The following is a 20,121-nucleotide window of genomic DNA, read 5'->3' as shown; positions in this document are numbered from 1 at the left end:
TTCTATGTACTGCATTGTATTTGGCATGGTTGCTTCTTGCCTAAGGTTACATTTTTTTCTATGAATCTGGGGACACTTTCCAACTTTAATGGATTTTATATGGGGACTGATTTGTAAATCTGGGGACTGTCCCCGGGAAATGGGGACATCTGGTAACCTTATAGGTCCTCATTTTACTGTAAGGTGGGGACAGGTAGCAGTACTCTTAAAAACCCTCTTTGTTGCCAAAGCTAAGTCTCCTGAAACAAGGAGATTGCAATTTCTTCACTCTGGGTGGTCTTTGGTAATGATGATTCCTTGCAGTGCTGGTGAGTTATTTTGGAACCAGACTTCCTTTAGGTGAAGCATAAGGACACGTGAGGCTCTAAAGACCACATTTCATACATTGTGCTTTCTTCAGAATGGAGAAAGTTGTTATGGTCTGCCAGTTTGGGGCTCAGAAGTTCTAATTACAGTCGCACACAGTCTCTCCTGGCCCTGGGCTCAAAAGGAAGGCTGCTGCTGCTGGGCAAAAATAATGGGAAAAGAAAGAGCAGCTTGTTATACTGGCCTAGGGATGGACAAATTTGTTTCTGGTGTAATTTCACAAATGTTCTTTCGCAAGTCCATTCTTAACCCACCACAGGGCACCACAGTTCAAGAAGGACACTGACAAACTGGAACGTGTCCAGAGGAGGGCAACCAAAATGGTCAAAGGCCTGGAAACAATGCCTTATGAGGAATGGCTAAGGGAGCTGGGCATATTTATCCTGGAGAAGAGGAGGTTAAGGGGTGATATGATAGCCATGTTCAAATATATAAAAGGATGTCACCTAGAGGAGGGAGAAAGGTTGTTTTCTGCTGCTCCAGAGAAGCGGACACGGAGCAATGGATACAAACTACAAGAAAGAAGATTCCACCTAAACATTAGGAAGAACTTCCTGACAGTAAGAGCTGTTCGACAGTGGAATTTGCTGCCAAGGAGTGTGGTGGAGTCTCCTTCTTTGGAGGTCTTTAAGCAGAGGCTTGACAACCATATGTCAGGAGTGCTCTGATGGTGTTTCCTGCTTGGCAGGGGGTTGGACTCGATGGCCCTTGTGGTCTCTTCCAACTCTGTGATTCTATGATTAACCCATTTCTACATCAACCTCTGAACACGAATGCACACGAAAGCTCATACCAATAACAAACTTAGTTGGTCTCTAAGGTGCTACTGGAAAGATTTTTTTTAATTTTGTTTCGACTACGGCAGACCAACATGGCTACCTACCTGTAACTAGAATCTCTGAACATGATTATCTGAGTAGGTATTTGAGCTCAGGGTCCATAAATTCATTGAAGTGTGCAGTATTACATTCTGATTGGTGTATTAGTCCAGGAAGTGCAGGATCTGTTTGCTTAAAAATACAGAATTCTCCTCATTCCTGAACTGGGCTCTGACCATGGAAGTGGGGAATGAAAGACCTAGCCTAGCAGTGTGGCTTTGTAGACAGGTGTATCAGTGTTTAATAACAGCTCTTTGCAGTTTGGAAGTCATTTCATAAACCTCTTTAACTTCTTCGTAGTCATGATCCGAATCATCACTGAAAGCTGTGCCTGAAAAATAATTCATGTAAAATATTTATTATATCCTATGGTACTTTCGCATTCTGAAAGGTAGCATAAAAAATAAAAATAATACACTTCAAATCAAGCAACAATTTACTGAAGGCAGCAAAAGAAAATGTAAAAAAGTCATTGCAGGGCAATTTATTCTATATCCTCAAGTGTTCTGCATTAACTACACATTGACCTGCTGCATAGGATTGTTTGATGAGTCAGGTGAGATTTTCACAAAGGAGGCACCACTGTAGAAATGGCTGTGTCTTGCCTAGCCTAGCTAGTTGGCAGTTCAGACCGGAAATATAACACAGGACCTTGGATCATGATTTAAAGAGGCATATAAGGATCACTTGCCATATGAGCCTTAAAAAATGAGTTTGACACCTGTACACCCAGCATGAACTTAGGCCGTCAGATTCCTGCAGCAGGCATTTACTACTCCCTGCAAGCAGCCCAGGTCAACATAAGTAAATTATCTCATTTTATAACACTGAGGCCTCAGCAATAATGTGAAGCCAGGTCTCTTTCAGGCTATGTCCAGTACTCTACCATCAATACACTGAAGGGAGTCATGCAATTAATACAAATCATTTTTATCTACTTCTTCTGTTGTCCTAGTGTTGATATCCAGGGACTTGCAGGTGAAAACCTCTACTGTTGATTCCATTAATTTCTAAGATTCCTTGCTGCTAAACTACATTATAATTTAAAACTGCATTCTAATCTCTGATGCACAAGGTTTCCCCTTATTGAATACAGGTGCAATTGGAACAGTTTACTTGTTAAGGTGTGTCCATCCTTTTCATAATTTCTTGGGAGTAATCTGATTTCATAGGTTCACTTTCTAAAGCATTTGCATTTCTAATTGATTCAGTCTTGCAAAGATATTTATCATTAAAAGTACTAGCATTCAGCCTCTTCTTGGACTTTTATCCTCATTTTCCCGACATCTCCTATGCTAGTCCGGCAAACTGCATCCCCGTGCTCCCAATCCATCTATTCTGACTAGGGTCTTTCACATCATCTGCTGTGTGATCTTTTAACTGCAGCTGACCGGGATTGACAAGAGCATATGCTCTTTTGAGTTATGGTCCCTTTCCCACTTAGCCTGTTTGCTCCCCTTTCCAGAGAATACTGAGCTAATGATTTGGGAGATCTAGGGAGAATTTGATTGGTTTGATATGTTCAGTGCCTTCACTGTAATTCAGAGCTGGGGAACCTCAGGCCCAGGGGCCAAATGCAGCCCTCTAAGCCTTACTGTCTGGCTCTGGGCAATCTACCCAGGCCAGAGCCCTTGAGTGTTTTTGCTTGGCTGGAATGTCCCCTTGAACTGATAAATGCCTTGCTTTCCTGAATGGAGGACAGAGAGGGATGTGTGTAGAAACTAGCTTACTCTACAAAGTATTCATTGCTCCATCCACTTTTTCCTTTGGCCCTTGGGCTGATCAAGGTTCCCCACCCCTGCTGTAGTTGGTCACAAGCAAAAAGTAATTATACCTGTGGTTTGTTCCCCGGGTTTAGAACACTCCTGGAATCTTTGACGTTCGCATTCCATGGTGTACTCATTAAGATTGTTCAGGACACTCCCACTTGCGCCCGTTTGCTTAGGTCCAGAGAAGGGAAGTTTTGCAGGCTCTCTAGATGTGCTGCTTGACTTGCCAGAAGGTAACTGGTACGGGAAAACAGAACACGTATTTTCCCCCCTGAATTTATATCTTAAGATGCTAAGACCAGCTTAACAAACAGTCTAAACCCAGCCCTAAACTTCTGTATTTTAAGAAGGAAACTTAATGATTTGATTACTAAGCTGGTTGCTTCAGAAGCCAGTGGGATAATCTACTGCACAGTAAATAAGCAGAGGCTAGCAGGCTAAGAAGAATCTTTTAGCAGTGTGTTAATAGTTGGGGCCAGAGCTGGATTTGGTGCAAAGTGCCTGCCTACGCAGGTGGCGCTGTGGGTAAAACCTCAGCGCCTAGGACTTGCTGATCGTAAGGTCGGCGGTTCGAATCCCCGCAACAGGGTGAGCTCCTGTCGTTCGGTCCCAGCTCCTGCCCACCTAGCAGTTCGAAAGCACCCCTAAGTGCAAGTAGATAAATAGGTACCGCTTTATAGCGGGAAGGTAAACGGCGTTTCCGTGTGCTGCGCTGGTGCTGGCTCGCCAGCTGCAGCTTCGTCACGCCAGCTGCAGCTTCGTCACGCCGGCCACGTGACCCGGAAGTGTCTTCGGACAGCGCTGGCTCCCGGCCTCTTAAGCGAGATGAGCGCGCAACCCTAGAGTCGGACACGACTGGTCCATACGGGCAGGGGTACCTTTACCTTGCCTGCCTAGAGTGCCAAAGTGGGAAGTGGGTGTCTGGCTCGGAGCAAGGCGGTGGTCCTGTGTAGTTAGATAATTTTACACTTAACTAAATGGTCTTATCAGGTGAGGATTCTTAAGATAGTAATGTGTGTTACTTCCTGGATTTCAAATGGTCTTAGGGGGGTTGAAATTACTTTGCGTAACTGTTGTTGGACCATTCCTGTTTATTGTGTTGAGTGGGGCCATGGTCATCTACCCTCCTCTGACTGTCAGAAAGTCAGAAAAAACTTTCTGAGTGTAAACACTGTTAAGACAGTGGAACAGTCTCCCTTGAGAGGTTGTGGACTCTCCTTCCTTGGAGGTTTTTAAGCAGAGATTGGGTGAACATTGTCATTAATGCTTTAGTTGAGATTCCTGCATTGTGAGGGGGTTGGACTAGATTATCCTCTTTGTCCCATCCAACTCTATGGTTCTATGATTGTATGATTCCATTATTCTAAGTCTTAACCAGGTGGTGCTCTTGCTTGCCACCTTCTGTCTACTCAGCTATCCCCTCAACAGCTGAGATAAATAACACAAACATTTCATCTTACTTTGTCAAGTTGGCAACTCTGACCTGCATGGCCAATGTTGTACTAACATTCCTTTTCTTTCTTCTTTAATTCACTGGAAAAATGATATCCATGCCCAATTAACAAATCAGTGGGTGGCAGGGGGTGAGCACCATTGTGATTAGATCCATGCATGCAAAGTCAGCATCTTGTGTTGTTAGGAATTAATCATTCATTCAACTCGTGCATCAAAGTCATGAAATGGGCCACCTTTCTAAAGCATTTGCATTTCTAATTGATTCAGTCTTGCAAATATTTGCATTTCTAATTGATTCAGTCTTGCACATCCTGCCCCTGCTGTATTTCTCTAATTCTCCCGCATTCCTTATTACCTTAGATGTTTCTGCTGCATTATTCTCTCCTCCTTTGGCCTTTCTGAGGTCCACGTTGCACCCGGAGTCCTTTCGCTTTGGAGGTCTCGGAGGTGCTGATGCATTGCTGGGCAGTAACTTTAGCAAACGATAATAAAAGGCCTCTGTCAACTCTTCCACCGCCGGACTGCAAGTGGGAGGGGTGGCCTTTGCTGGCCCTCCAGTGAAGAAGAGAGACATGTCCAACCACTGTGGAGGAATGTCAAAGGTGAGAGCCGGCTCCTTAGCCAGGCTGATGGTGAGAAACTGCAAGTCGATCCTGGTCTCCAGGGTCAGGACAGAGGAGCAGCCTAGAGGATCAGAGGCACAGTCAGTGCTAAGCACTTTGACCTCACAGGGCAGCTGCAGGTGCTCCACTGCCTCAGAGATGGTATATTTCCGGCTGTCACGGACATCCTCTACAAAACCAGCTTCCAAGAACAGGGGCACATGGATTTGCTCTCTGTCCTCATCTCCATTGTCCCTGCAGCACACAAGCATGTCCGTGGCTGAAGGCTTCTTGGCTTTCGTGACCCACAGCACCTCTAGCCGGTCTCCTACACTGAACAAAGGAAATTCCCCTTCGCTGCTCTCACAGTCCTTGGTGACAACGACCTGCAGCTTCTTGGCTGTGGCTAAACTGAGGGCCAGCTCCGAAGTGCAGCTAAATCTGCGTGGGCATCGGCGAAAGCGGCCTTCGTAGCTGCTGGAGAGGAGGAAGTAGCAGGTTCGGGTCTTGCCTTTGCGAGACGAGGCCAGGACCCTCCATGCCGAGGACTTGCTGTGGATGTGAATCCGGCAGCCCTTCTGTAGGTGGGAGAACCGGTCGCTCTGGAAAACTGGCAGGCTCTCTGGGGCCTCAAGGATTTCTGCCTCCGCCGGCAGGGCTTCCTCCATTGCCAGAACCTCGCTGAGCATCAGCGGCTTAATAAAGTGGATGTGCCGCGACTCCTTGGTGACGTCGACCACCTCTACATCCAGGGTAGAGTTGATTTGCACAACGTCGTTTCGAACTGGAGAAATAAGCACCACATGGTCATTAAGAGCCCTGGGAAAGATTCTGGCCTTTGGCTTGGAGTCAATTTTATTCCCTCCCCCTCATTTCTTTTTTCCTTTCTCCTCCTGTGATGAGGCTGCATTTTAATGTTTTAATGTTGTATTTTAATCTTGTTTTTAAGTTGTATTCATTCAGCTTGTTTTTATTATTGGTTGTTAGCCGCCCTGAGCCCGGCCTTGGCTGGGGGTATTAATAATAATAATAATAATAATAATAATAATAATAATAATAATAATAAATTATTTAATGATGTTTCATGCTGTCCCCCTTTGCCCAGTTTCCTGTTATATTGAGTTCCTTGTTTCGCTGCTTTCTCCCCTGGCATTTATTGTCTTACCTGTGCCTCTTGTGTGTTTCAATAGTATGTTATTTTTTTAAAAAATGTGTTACTAATGTAAGGTTTTAGTCAGTTGTGAAGGGCAAAATAAAACACAAAGAGGTAATATGTAAGTGAAGGATTGGGGGCAGGGAAGGGGAAAGAGTGGCACCAGTGTGGTGCCTTCGAGGGAAAAACCAAATCCTTTTCTGGCAAGGGTGGCTTAGCAGTGCCACAAGAAATTGCAAGAAATCAGTTCCACCGTCTGGCTGCAGTGTTAACTCAGGACTGGAGAACCTGTGCAACTGGTCAGATGTTGCCGGACCACAGCTCCCATCATCTTTGACCCTTGGCCATGCTGGCTGGGGCTGATGGGAGTTGTATTCCAGCAAGATCTGGAGGGCCACAGTTTGCCAACCCTGTTTTGATTTCATACTTCCTGTGCCAAATAGCACTTTCAGAAGCAGGAGGAGCTTTGTATGGGCAAAAGCCCTTCCCTTGCACCACGCAGGCTTCTATTTTAAAAGGATGAGGCATGAAAACTGGGCAGTATTCTGCCATGTGCCATGAGCGCAACAATTTCTGCTAGTGTAGTGGCACTTCCCCTCTCTTCTCCCAAATATGTTCCAGTGTGTTGGGGAATCCCCAGAACAGATTTAGGGGGTATAGAAGGGGTTTCAGTTGCACAGGCAAATAATCCTTATGCTGCTCAATCATCCCCAGCCTTTAAAAAATTAAGCATTTCTGCAGCTTGAAACTACTTCGGGTAGTTGAAATACCCTATGAATTCAATATAACAAATAATTTAATGTATTTTTTGTAGATCTGCAAACATTGGGGTTCTCCAAGCACACTGATAACACCTCCCTTGTGCATTGTATATTGGCTGTATAACCAATGACACAGTTTGAATATTGAAAAGAGAAGGAATGATATTGCTAGTGCTTTGCATTTTATTTACTACTGCCATTCAATTCAAAAGCCCAGCATAAGGACAATAAATTTAAATCACACAACTGTCAATAAATATAATAAAACAGTACAGTGGTACCTGGTTCTCAAACGCCTTGGTATTCAAACAACTTGGAACCCAAACACTGCAAACCTGGAAGTAAGTGTTTTGGTTTGCAAACATTTTTCGGAAGCTGAATGTGCTCCATTTTGAGTGTTATGCTTCCAATATGAGTGCCACTCTTCCGTTTTGAATATTGCACTGAGGTCTGTCTGTTTCTGCTATTTATTTTGCATTTTTTGTCTCTGTGGCTCTTTTCGTTTTGTTTTTGTGACTGTGTGGAACCCAGTTCAGCTACTGATTGATTGTGTGACTGCAGTACATAGTTTATTGCTTTCATTTTATAGATCAATGGTCTCATTACATAGTAAAATTCATGTTAAATTGCTGTTTTAGGGGTTGTTTTTAAAAGTCTGGAATGGATTAATCCATTTTGCATTACTTTCTATGGGAAAGTGCGCCTTGGTTTTGGAACACTTTGGTTTTGGAACGGACTTCCGGAACGGATTATGTTTGAGAACCAAGGTACCACTGTACCATGAAACAGGCAGTAGAGGACCTTAGATCACCGAAGAGCATCTGCTTTGCATGCAGAATGTCTCTCGACTTCAGTCCCTGGCATCTCCTGCCTGAAATCCTGGAGAGCTGCTACCAGTCAGTGTAGACAGTACTGAGCTAGATGAATCAATGGCCTGATTCGGGATAAGGAAACTTCCTGTGACATAGACTCATAGAAGCGAAGACTCATTATCAGCGGCATTCCAGAGTCTACAGGGGAATCCCATCACCTGCTGCTATGGCTGTACTCGGATGGATCTGCAAATGGTATAAATATGGAAACCATCTCTGTATCTCTCTGTCTTTGTAGAACTCGCCACATGCACCAAAATTCTTCAGCATTGGTGGCAAGAACGGCAAATCTGCCTCTTGATTTCTCTTTCTAATTTCGGTAGTGTTAAGGTCTGCTTTTCCTATTGCCACATCAACTTTTGATTTCTTTTTAAAGAGTCCTCATGGAAATTTATCAGCATTGTAGTGCGATTTTCTCCTAATATACACATTTGTATTCACTTTTGCCTAATATACGCATTTTTGCTAAACAGTTTTCCCCAAAATAATGCATTTTTATGTGCTTTTCACTCGTCTACAAATTTTTCTGCAAACTTTGCCCTAGTACCGTATTTTTCGCTCTATAAGACGCACCAGACCACAAGACGCACCTAGTTTTTGGAGAAGGAAAATAAGGAAAAAAATATTCTGAATCTCGGAAGCCAGAACAGCAAGAGGGATCGCTGCGCAGTGAAACCAGCAATCCCTCTTGCTGTTCTGGCTTCTGGGATAGCTGCGCAGCCTGCATTCGCTCCATAAGACGCACACACATTCCCCCTTACTTTTTAGGAGGGAAAAAGTGAGTCTTATACAGCAAAAAATACAGAAAATAAATTTTTGTATACATTTACTTGGCTAGAGAGCTGCACAGCAAAATTTGGAGCCTTGTGAATTTTGAAGGATGGTTGTGCTTCAGTTCGCCTATTTCTTCAGAGAGGGCCAGTTAGATAGGTTTGCTTTTCAGAGTGGAACTGAATTGGATTTCACACAGCTACCATTTTTGTAACCCCCTAAACGGCATGGGCTTTCCCATCGCCTGATATCAGATTCTTTAAGCAGGGAGATATCGGGCTCTGAACCTGTGTGCAAAGAAGATGCTCTATCAGGAAGGTATGTTCCCCAAGCAGACATTTTGGCAGATGTGTACACATGCACCTTGCCTTGCAAAGGCAAACCAAATCACACTCTTCCCTCCACCACGCCTTCCCAGCCTGGAGGAAGCCGCAGCTCAGTCTATACTTACAATGCATTATCGCTTTCACTTTATACGTTGGGTAGAGCTGGACCTCACTCTTGCCAATTTCCGGGCAGGTTAGCCTCTTCCGCCGCAAGACTGCTGACCGCAGGACCTCCTGGATCGTGTAGCGCTGTGGCTTTTGGCAATCCAAAAACTTGTCTTTGCGGAAGGGAGAGTCCCGAGAGAAAGATTTCCTCTGTGCTCCACGTGGCAGTTCTGAACTGGGCTGAAAAAGACCTGGGTGGGGTATGCAAAATTAGAGTTGTTATTTTAAGTGGCTATATCCTGAGAGGGTCCACCTGCAAATTGCCAGGGTGGTGGTGGTGGAGAGGACACCGATTTGCATAGCAACTTCATGTGCTAATTTATATGCACAGATGCCAAATTATAAGTAATTCCTACCTGAAGGAGCGTCTCCACCCCCATCGGTCTACCCAGACACTGAGGTCCAGTACCGAGGGCCTTCTGGCGGTTCCCTCACTGCGAGAAGCCAAGTTACAGGGAACCAGGCAGAGGGCCTTCTCGGTAGTGGCGCCTTCCCTGTGGAACGCCCTCCCACCAGATGTCAAAGAGAACAACAACTACCAGACTTTTAGAAGACATCTGAAGGCAGCCCTGTTTAGGGAAGCTTTTAATGTTTGATGTATTATAGTTTTTAAATATTTTTTTTGGAAGCCGCCCAGAGTGGCTGGGGAAGCCCAGCCAGATGGGCGGGGTATAAATAAATTAATAATAATAATAATAATAATAATTGCTTTAATAGGAATACAGTACAATCTCACCAAAGCAGGAAAGACCAGGTGGCTCAGGCGACTGCTCAGTCTGACTATGGGCAACTCCAAGTCTGCTGCTCTCTCTTCATAGGGCTCTTGATCTTTAAACTAGACTTGGACTGAACAGCCCTTCAAAGAGAGGAATGGCCAGTGTGATGAGTTGTGGCCGCCTGCCTGACACCAGGTTACCTGGGTGGGGCAGGGCAGTGGCGAGGTTGCAGGCAGGGCTGGTGCAGCAGCAGAGCCAGTCAGGTGCTTCCGTTGATGGGCTGCACTGCCCTGACCTCACCATTGCCTTGCCACATTAGGTAATAGTAAATAATAATAATAATAATAATAATAATAATAATAATAATAATTCATTATTTATACCCCGCCCATCTGGCTGGGTTTTCCCAGCCACTCTGGGCAGCTACCAACAAAATGTTAAAATACAGTGGCGTGTTAAACATTAAAAGCTTCCCTAAACAGGGCTGCCTTCAGATGTCTTCTGAAGGTAAGCAGCAGCGATGGCGGAGGAGAGTCCTGCCCCACCTGTTCCTGGCACTGTTCCGTGTAAAGCAAAACATATGACAGCTCTATACATGCCAACTTTCATTACAAGCTATTTCTAAAGCAATAAAATACAAGGCAAGAGCTGTGTACACGCCGGGCTTTTGTGCACCACATGGGCTTTTGTGCACCATCATCCACACACACAAGCACTTTCGGTTGAATTCAAATCTCAGTGTTTCCCATTCACACCTGTGGCTGGTACTTGATGGGATGCATTTGCACACTGTGTTTTGGTCTCTTTCCCACAGTTAGTACCGTACTTCTTCACCCTCCCTATTCCAGGATCCTAATGTCCATTGTGGCCATGCATGCAGGTAGACCAATTTTTTAATGGGGTACAAGTTTTCTGACAAACCAGACTTGCATAAACTATTACTTCTTCTTTGTTGTGCCTGTTCCCACTAGTAGCCCACCCTCCCTCAGTTCTAGAAACCAGTCCCTTGTGGGCATGACTGCAGCTATTTGTTTACCTGTGAGTGAGAAACAGTTATTTTTGGGGAACAGGTTTTCTGATATATTGAACCTGCACAAAACAGAGGGTTAAGAAAATAAACTTGGAGGGGTGGGTGGGTGTCAGGCCCCAGCAACAGCCCACTAAATAGTGCCTCTCACCAGTGGAAGTAGGGCGTGTCGGCACCCGTGTCCAAGTATAAACTCTGTGCAAGTACATCACATTGAATACTGAATACACAGTATAAACTCTGTGCAAGTACATCACATTGAATACTGAATGCACAGGGCATCAGGAGGGACCCAGTGTACATTTAAAGTACATTGCTTCCTCCAGAGAATCGTGGGAATTGTAGTTACTCCTGGTCCCAGCACCCTCAACAGCTCCCAATATTATTTGCTTTAAATGTACGGTGTGTATACACAGTCTGAGCCTGGTCTACCTAACAAAGTGATTGTGTGCCAGGTCCTGCCTTGTCTTCTAAACACCTAGCAAATCCTGCTCTTGCAGATGACATATTCACTCCCGAGAGAAAAATCGCCAGGCTCTTCTGTTTCCTTGCTCTACAAGAGGGCTCATGTGATTCATATTGTGAAGTTTGAAGAGAAGAGAGTTAATGGCGCCAGAAGTCCCGGTCCTTTGGCCTGGAGATGCCAGGGATGAAAACTGGGGCCTGAATGCAAAGCCCATGCTTTACAGCTGAACTACAGCCCAATGTATGGCAGAGTGCAACAGCTAGATCACGGCAGATGACTGAGAGCATGCAACACCTCTGCTAAGACATCTGCACTAAAAGGTAAAGGTAAAGGTACCCCTGCCCGTACGGGCCAGTCTTGACAGACTCTAGGGTTGTGCGCCCATCTCACTCAAAGAGGCCGGGGGCCAGCGCTGTCCGGAGACACTTCCGGGTCACGTGGCCAGCGTGACATCGCTGCTCTGGCGAGCCAGAGCCGCACATGGAACGCCGTTTACCTTCCTGCTGGTAAGCGGTCCCTATTTATCTACTTGCACCCGAGAGTGCTTTCGAACTGCTAGGTTGGCAGGCGCTGGGACCGAACAGCGGGAGCGCACCCCGCCGCGGGGATTCGAACCGCCGACCTTTCGATCGGCAAGCCCTAGGCACTGAGGCTTTAACCCACAGCGCCACCCGCGTCCCTCAGACATCTGCACTGGCCACCCATAAAATTAATAAAATAATAATAATACTTTTTTAACATTTATATCCCGCCCATCTGGCTGGGATATAAATCCACTGAGGTCATCCAGAGTAGCGATGGCAGCTGCTGCCCACATTATACAGCCGCAGCTTGTCTTAACCAGAAGTCGGGAATTTGGTGTCACTAGTCTCATGTCCCTCTTCTCTGCCTCGATACTATTTCTGCTAAGCCACTTCCTGGTGTCTGTTCTCTTAATATGTGCCTTCCTTCTGAGTCACTAAATTTCTATCCTTGCCTTAGTCTTCGAGGCGTCTCTTGAAAACTCATTTTTCCTGCTGACAGGACTATGCCCTTGTTTAAGATTTTCTTGAGTAGCCAGTCATTTTCACAAATTTTCATACTGCTTTTAATGCTTTTGAAAGGTGTTTTTGTATTGCTGTACACAGCCTCAGTATTCTACAAGAGGGTGGGTTTATAAATGCTGTTATAACTAACTAAGCAAAATGCCAATGCCAAACCATGCCTACCTGCCCAAAGCACCTGACATTATTTATGATGTCATATATGTTATGTTGTTGTTATGTTGTTGTTGTTATGTTATGTTATGTTATGTTATGTTATGTTATGTTATGTTTTATGTTATGTTATGTTATGTTATGTTATGTTATGTTATGTTATGTTATGTTATGTTATGTTGTTATGTTATGTTATGTTATGTTATGTTATGTTATGTTGTTATGTTATAAGGTGAGACAGGAAGCAGAAGTGGCTCACCGGTTGTGTGTTCCACACGGAAGTCCACTGTAAAAATAAACATAAAAAATCCACACCCCAGTCATGCAGGAAGGTGCTAGACCCACATTGGAGATATTTTCATCTCAGTGTGCAGGAGGCGATCTGTGAAAATTCCACTGTGGGTACTACTAAAAAGGGCAGAGGACACTTTTTTGTATTGTAAACTGCCTCGAGAGCATGGGACCCTTCAGCTGAAGGACAGAGTACAAATTTAATTGAACAAGCAAACAATGCACATACCTTTAAAATCCAGCGGCAGCTCATATATGTGCCCATTCTCCACATTCTTGCAGGAGATGTTCTGCAGCTGAACATCAATAATTTTCATCAGATCTCCTGTTGATAAGCAGCATTCATTGCCAGAGACTTCATAAACAGATCCTGGAGAAAGTGGAGGTCTTAGTTAGTATACAGGAAGACAAACTGCTAGCAAGGTGGTTAAAAAGACAATACGGTAAAAACATCATCAAATATCCTTTATTAGGCATAGCAAGCCACACATTATCAAACAGACACCGTATACAAATTGTGCAAAATACGAGCTCAGCATAACAAGTTTCGTCCCAGTCAGATCTTTAACTCCAGAGGAAACCAATTTGCATAGCTAATACAATACAGCACTACCACATCACTGATCAATTAAGAACCACTAAATCTCTTTATAATGGCCTAGTCTTTCTACATGGACAGCACTCAAAAATTCAGCCACTATTAAAGTACCGTATTTTTCGCTCTATAAGACGCACCAGACCACAAGACGCACCTAGTTTTTGGAGGAGGAAAACAAGAAAAAAAATATTCTGAATCTCAGAAGCCAGAACAGCAAGAGTGATCGCTGCGCAGTGAAAGCAGCAATCCCTCTTGTTGTTCTGGCTTCTGGGATAGCTGCGCAGCCTGCATTCGCTCCATAAGACGCACACACATTTCCCCTTACTTTTTAGGAGGGAAAAAGTGAGTCTTATAGAGCAAAAAATACGGTAATTTATAATAAATAAATAAATAGTGAGAATAATAATGTTTTTAAAAATTACTTTAAAAACATTATTATTCTTTTTATTTATTTAGTTATTTATTAATTATAAAAGACAATATGGTCTAGTGGGTAGAGTGTAGGACCAGAGCTGTGGTCCTGTTAGTTCAAATCCAGGGAGGGACTTTGAAGAGCTGCTGTCTCTCAGTTTTAGGAGCCCCCTCTCTTTTCTCTAATGTTGGGAATAGCAGTATTGTCCTACCTTCCAGGGATGCTGTAAAGATTTTAAAAAATAATGAAAAGCATTCTACAAATACTAAGTGTTATTATTATAAGATCAGATTATTATTATAATAGCCTTTCAATAAAGGACTCCTTTGAATTGAGGACTGTCCTCTGTAAAGCAGGGCACACAGCCGCTCTAGGCAGGAGACGCAATGCAATTTTTCCTTACAGGTTCCTTTCACCTGTTTGGGGGGGGGGGGGAATCTGTTCATAGAGCATTCTTTGTTCCTCTTTTTAATGCCCCTTGGAAAAGAGGTAGCCTACATCTGCTCCATCAAGTGCATGCAGAATCCAAATGAGGGAAGGGAAGGCACAGGTGTGTGTCTGACTCAGAGCCAGCCTCAGGATTCAGTACTGGATGGCAGTGGTGTAGCGTGGGTTGTCAGCACCCGGGGCAAGGCAAGTAATTTGTGCCCCCCAGAGTGAGTGAGCCAGGTAGGGGCAGAGAGCTGCGAGTGCGAGCGGGCCCCCCCACATGTTGCGGCCGGCCCCCCCTGCACCCCCCACGCTACGCCACTGCTCGATGGAATTAAAAAGCCACACAGGTGGGTGATGACTCAGGCCAGTGCTCCCTTGCCCTAACAGACCAGAATCAAGTGACTAAAGCCAGCACAACACCTTCCCACTCTTTCTCACATCTCTTTTTTTCCATTCTTACTTGCCCCATCTAACCCCATTTTGCTCAATATCCTTTTTCCCAGCCACCAATCACGGGCCCCATCGCTTTGAAGAAGACTTCCCTAGCTCAGTACTATGGAAATGAACCCTGAAAGTGTGAGACCATGGGTAGGCAAACTAAGGCACTTCTCAATCCGGCCTGCGGACGGTCCGGGAATCAGCGTGTTTTTACATGAGTAGAATGTGTACTTTTATTTAAAATACATCTCTGGGTTCTTTGTGGGGCACAGGAATTCGTTCATTCCCCCCCCCCCCAAATAGTCCGGACCCCCACAAGGTCTGAGGGACAGTGGACCGGCCCCCTGCTGAAAAAGTTTGCTGACCCCTGCATGAGACCAATGAAATCTGAGTCATTTGCAGATGTTAAATCTTAATTCACATCTCTCTCTCTCTCTCTCTCTCTCTCTCTCTCTCTCTCTCTCTCTTTATTTCATAAAATTTGTATACTGCTTGTTTTTTTAAAAAAATAACCCTCCAAGTTCTTTATGATGCCTTTAGCCTTTTTTCCAATTTGCATGCTCCTCATTTGTATACATGCCATCCTCAAGTTAGTATTCTCTATTCTGAGCATTCATCAATGCACATAACTCTATGCCACTTTCTGCTGTCTGTTTAGTAGGGGAGAGAAAGGGGAAGCCCACCCGGCCTGAAATAAACCAGTCCTCTGCTGTTCCCACCCCCACACAAGCTACTCTGAAGGCTTCTGCTTAGCTTTGCCCTCCTTTAACCCAAGGCTCTGCAATCTGTCATAAGAACTTCCTGATTTCACATACCCAATCTATTTTGTCTTCCCAGTAACATCACCAGTTCCTACTTTTCAACTCCTCTGACGCAATATGTGTAGTTTCGCCCTTCTGCTTTATAGTTTCCCTCAATAGCTTCCATGCTCAGGCCAAAGAAAGAAAAAGCCCAATGTAATTAGGGATGGGGGAGAAATAATCTGAAATGCATACTACCAAATTTGCAGTGTCCGAAACAATACACAAACTGAAACCGCCCTTTTCAAAATTCATACTTCACAGAATGAAGTTCTTCAGTCGTGTAATGTTTGCAAAAATGCATATGGGTTGTTGTTAGAATCTGTCTCGAAATACAATGGAGTGTTGCCTCCAGGGGCAAAGTCAAATCAGTGGAGAATCACAGTGCTTGCTGTGGCTGTAGAGCCCAGTAATGTCTGCCTCTCACTTTGTTTTTGTTGCATTAGCAGATCCAAAGTGAACTCTGCAAGGCACACACCTGGGCAGTGTATATGGAGGTCCTGGGCTGCCTCGACAACATGACCCACCCCCCTCAGCCTTGCTGATGTGGCACCAACTTGGCTGCAGGAGTTGCTGGAAGGAGGCAGACAGATGCCATCCAGCCATCTTAGGGACTCCATTTTGGATTTCAGTAGGTTTTACTCCTTAGGCTTTTTTTTTCCAGAAGAGGTCTCACAGGGCAGCATAGGGGTGAAGTGTGCATATTAGTGATGATTACATCCAAAAATGCATTATATAAGGAGAAATTGCTTTGCAAAAATGTGCATACAGTGGTACCTCAGGTTAAGAACTTAACTCCTTCTGGAGATCCGTTCTTAAACTGAAACTGTTCTTAACCTGAGGTACCACTTTAGCTAATGTGGCCTCCCGCTGCCGCTGTGCCGCTGCTGCACAATTTCTGTTCTCATCCTGAAGCAAAGTTCTTAACCTGAAGCACTATTTCTGCGTTAGCAGAGTCTGTAACCTGAAGCGTATGTAACCTGAAGTGTATGTAACCCGAGGTACCACTGTATTGGGCAAAGTGACATACTATCGTGTATAATAGGAGAAATTCACACTAAAATGCTGATGAATTTTCATAAGGACTTAAATAAGTGAAATCTCAAACCAATTTGGATCTTTGAAGGACTGAACTTAAAAATGAAGAGAGAGAGAGAGAGAGAGAGAGAGAGAGAACTGAGGGAAACCAAAATTGACAGATTTACCCACCCATACAAATAAAACAGGATTCAGTACAGGAGACAACACAGGAGCCCTGGCTGGATCAATGTGTGAGAGAATGAAGTGAGAAAGCAAAGCCCTTCTCTCAATGTCTCCACAGGTGAATACAACTTTAGACCAGGGATAGTCAAAGAAGTGCCCTCCAGAGAGATTGTTGGACTGCAGCTCCCATCATCCACAACCAGCATGGCCAGTGGTCTGGGATGATGGGAGTTGTAGTCCAGCAACATCAGGAAGGCAATCATGGGCAATCTCTGCTTTAGCCCTATCCACATTCAGCGCAAAGGTCTGGAGGATCAGATAAAGGCTCTGATAAAAAAGCGGGCGAAGTAAACAAGTCAGCAGGAAACAATAAAGAGGAACCCTGAGCAGCAGTTTCAAATAGCATGCATGCCACAAACGCACACCATTTAAAAATAAAATCAAATCTAAGATACACTTAGAATCCCCACGCACTCTAGACTCACACATATTTGCTGAAAACAGGTTTCTTTCTTCAAACTTTTATTTTTCTTACTTTCTCCAAAACACTGATGTAATTGCACACGTGATTGTTGTGACACAGAAACTTCCATTTTTCAAAACTGTGTGAATTATAAAGGTGTCTTAACAACATTGGTCATAATAGCAAAATAGCAAAATAGTATTCCGTCAAAACAGTATCTTAACACCATCTTAGCCATCTCTTAATGTTTTATTTTACTTTCCAAATTTACTCCAATAAAACTTTGAGGCTAAGATGATTATCATTACATATATCTTTTAAAAAGGTTGCTCATTCTCCTCTTCCCAAATTGTGGCATCAGAATGCAATGTTCAGGCAGAAGCTCATTGGATGCTTTTGGTGTCTTAACACCATTTTTCTACCTAGTATACATATATAGCCTTAAATGTGGAGGAGAAAGACTTTGTGCTGGCCATCGGGCAATGGGTTTTTCCACCTGCCTTGCCCCATCAACCAACCCTAGGAGCATTATCTGCAGATGTCTTTTCACAAACTGAATAGAGTGGAAGATTATTAGTCATGGGAGTGGAGAGTGTGGGTGTGTGAATTCAACAAAACTTATTTTTTAGTTGCTATTTTGTTAATGTTAATATTGTTTTATATATTATGAATGCTGTAGTGCATTGTGAATGCTGTAATTGTGTTGTTTAGCTTATTTTTTTAGTTGTTTTGTTAATAGTGTTTTATAGACGGTAATGGTTTTACTGATGGTTTGTTAATTATTTTATATGATTTGTGTTGTATTTGTGATGTTCTATTATGTTATTCATTGTAAGCCACTTTGAAGTTTATGTGAATGAAAAGCGGCATAGAAATAAAACAAAACAAATTGAATCAAGTCAAGTCATGCCACTTCAAGATCCAGCTTCTTAACCAGCCTGACTCATTGCTGCCCCTAGGCCCCCCTCCTCTCCAGCCTCTGCTTCTGCCTCCAATTCTGGACTGTTCTCTGCCACAGCCTCTTCCCACTCACTGAACCCTGTTGCCTCTTCAGCTTCCAACACCTCCTCCTCCTCCCAGTCTCCCCTCTTCTCCCTCTGACCACTCATCGTCATCCCACCACCAATCCCTGGGCTCTGAGCCTACTTCCCTTGGGGGTTCCCCACAGCTGCTGCCTCCCACCACCACCTCCTCTGCCTCCAGCCAGCCCATGGCAAGTGGTCCGTGGAAGGAAAAGACTTGGGGACCACTGTTCTATAGGGCTAGCAATGGAGCTCTATTAATTAACCTTGACCTTCCATCTTCCCAAGTTAAATGAATTGCTTAAATGCTGCACCATGGCTCCTGATCACATCCAGGAACAGCCTTGCTCAAGTCACTTAGGAAGGTAAGAAGAGCCCTCAGAAGACAGAAAAAAGGTTGACCTAGTCCACCATTCTGTTCTTCACAATGGCCAACCAAATGCCTCTGGCAAGCCTACAAACAGGCCTACATGAAAGCAACAGCCCTCTCCCATTTCCGCTTGCCAGCAACAAACATTTCAAGGTATACTTTCCCTGAACATGGCAGTCCCCTTTTGCTGCTGTTGGCTAACAGCCACTGATTGACATATACCGTCAATTTGTTGATAAGAACGGGGGGTGGGGGGAACATGCCAATGTCTTCTTCAAGGAACTTGGATGAAGAAGAAGAAGAAGAAGAAGAAGAGTTTGGATTTGATATCCCGCCTTTCACTCCCTTTAAGGAGTCTCAAAGCGGCTAACATTCTCCTTTCCCTTCCTCCCCCACAACAAACACTCTGTGAGGTGAGTGATGCTGAGAGACTTCAAGGAAGTGTGACTGGCCCAAGGTCACCCAGCAGCTGCATGTGGAGGAGCGGAGACGCGAACCCGGTTCACCAGATTACGAGACTACCGCTCTTAACCACTACACCACACTGGCTCTCACTGGATCAATCACACTGGATCAATCAGAACTGAGGTTTCCATTTCCCATAGTGGACAAGCAGATACCTTTGGCAAGTCCAAAAGCTGGGTGGGAGATCAGCGACGTCTCCTGTTCCTACTTCCCCACTTAGACACAGTTGTGGAAGGAGTCCTCACGCACAACTCTTTCACAGTGAGCAACACAGTCATTGCTTCCCCAAACCCTGAACACTGGCCATCTCACCCGCAATGGCTACGCAAATCAATCCTGGCATATCGTAACAGCTTTGGGCAGGTCTGGGCAGAGAGGAAGCAGCCAGGGACACTTGCACTGGAACTTGGAGGGCTAAGTTGGGGGGGGCACCAGGGGCTTGCTGGCCTTATGCTGTCCTGCCAAGAACAAGACTCTCATCCCAGGCCAATCTTGGCTTTGGGTTAAGATTGCAGCTCAAGCTTTGTCTTAATTACAACCAGCATGCTCAAAAAGCTCCATTACTTGTCTTCACCTCCCGCCTCCCAACTTTAGGATGAATCTGCTGGCGGCAAAGAGAGAAGCAGTCAGTGATGCTCACCTTGGAAGTAGACTCCAGAGCAGATCTTCACCACTCTAGGCAAGGAGCAAAGATCCAGATCGCAGATGTACTGGTGGAAGGAAACAGAATCCATAACTGCTCTTGCAGGCAGTGCTGCTGCAGTGTGTGGGAGAATTTTCTGCTCTGCAGGACAGCTGTGCTGCGTCTGTGGATGTTCAGCTGTGATTTTCACTTCCTCTTTTAAGGGTTGTCTTAAAGGGGTAGCCTTCGCCAGACTGGGTTTAATGCTTGGCACTTAACAAGAAGTGCAACGCAGACAAGAGGTAGTGGCTTATTGTGGTGACAGTGCACCACATAAATGCACCTGAGCTTATCCTACTGGTGGCCAAATTGCCATTTAAAGTACCGTAGTCAAGTTTGACAGGAAATCATAATGCAGTCCCTGGGTGATTTGGGACATGTTCATAGCCTACAGTTAAAGCACTCTTATATCACGTTAACAG

The 20,121-nt window shown here is 44.6% G+C and overlaps 1 protein-coding gene across 1 annotated transcript; it reads right to left on the bottom strand.

Moving 5' to 3' along the window:
• Window positions 1-1,190: 1,190 nt before the first annotated feature.
• On the bottom strand, window positions 1,191-19,814 carry THEMIS2 (thymocyte selection associated family member 2). The gene is made up of 6 exons (XM_083455363.1): window positions 19,658-19,814; window positions 13,044-13,184; window positions 9,079-9,309; window positions 4,824-5,854; window positions 3,079-3,250; window positions 1,191-1,575 (listed from the first exon to the last, which is right to left on the bottom strand). The coding sequence occupies exons 1-6, from the start codon at window positions 19,749-19,751 to the stop codon at window positions 1,478-1,480; spliced, it is 1,767 nt and encodes a 588-aa protein (XP_083311489.1). The 5' UTR covers window positions 19,752-19,814; the 3' UTR covers window positions 1,191-1,477.
• Between the last annotated feature and the right edge of the window lie 307 nt (window positions 19,815-20,121).

Source organism: Podarcis tiliguerta, assembly GCF_965153285.1.
Source record: "Podarcis tiliguerta genome assembly, chromosome: 8".
Taxonomy (NCBI): Eukaryota; Metazoa; Chordata; class Lepidosauria; order Squamata; family Lacertidae; genus Podarcis; species Podarcis tiliguerta.
Note: the sequence above shows the minus strand (reverse complement) of the source record. Positions and strands in the feature narration are given on the sequence as shown.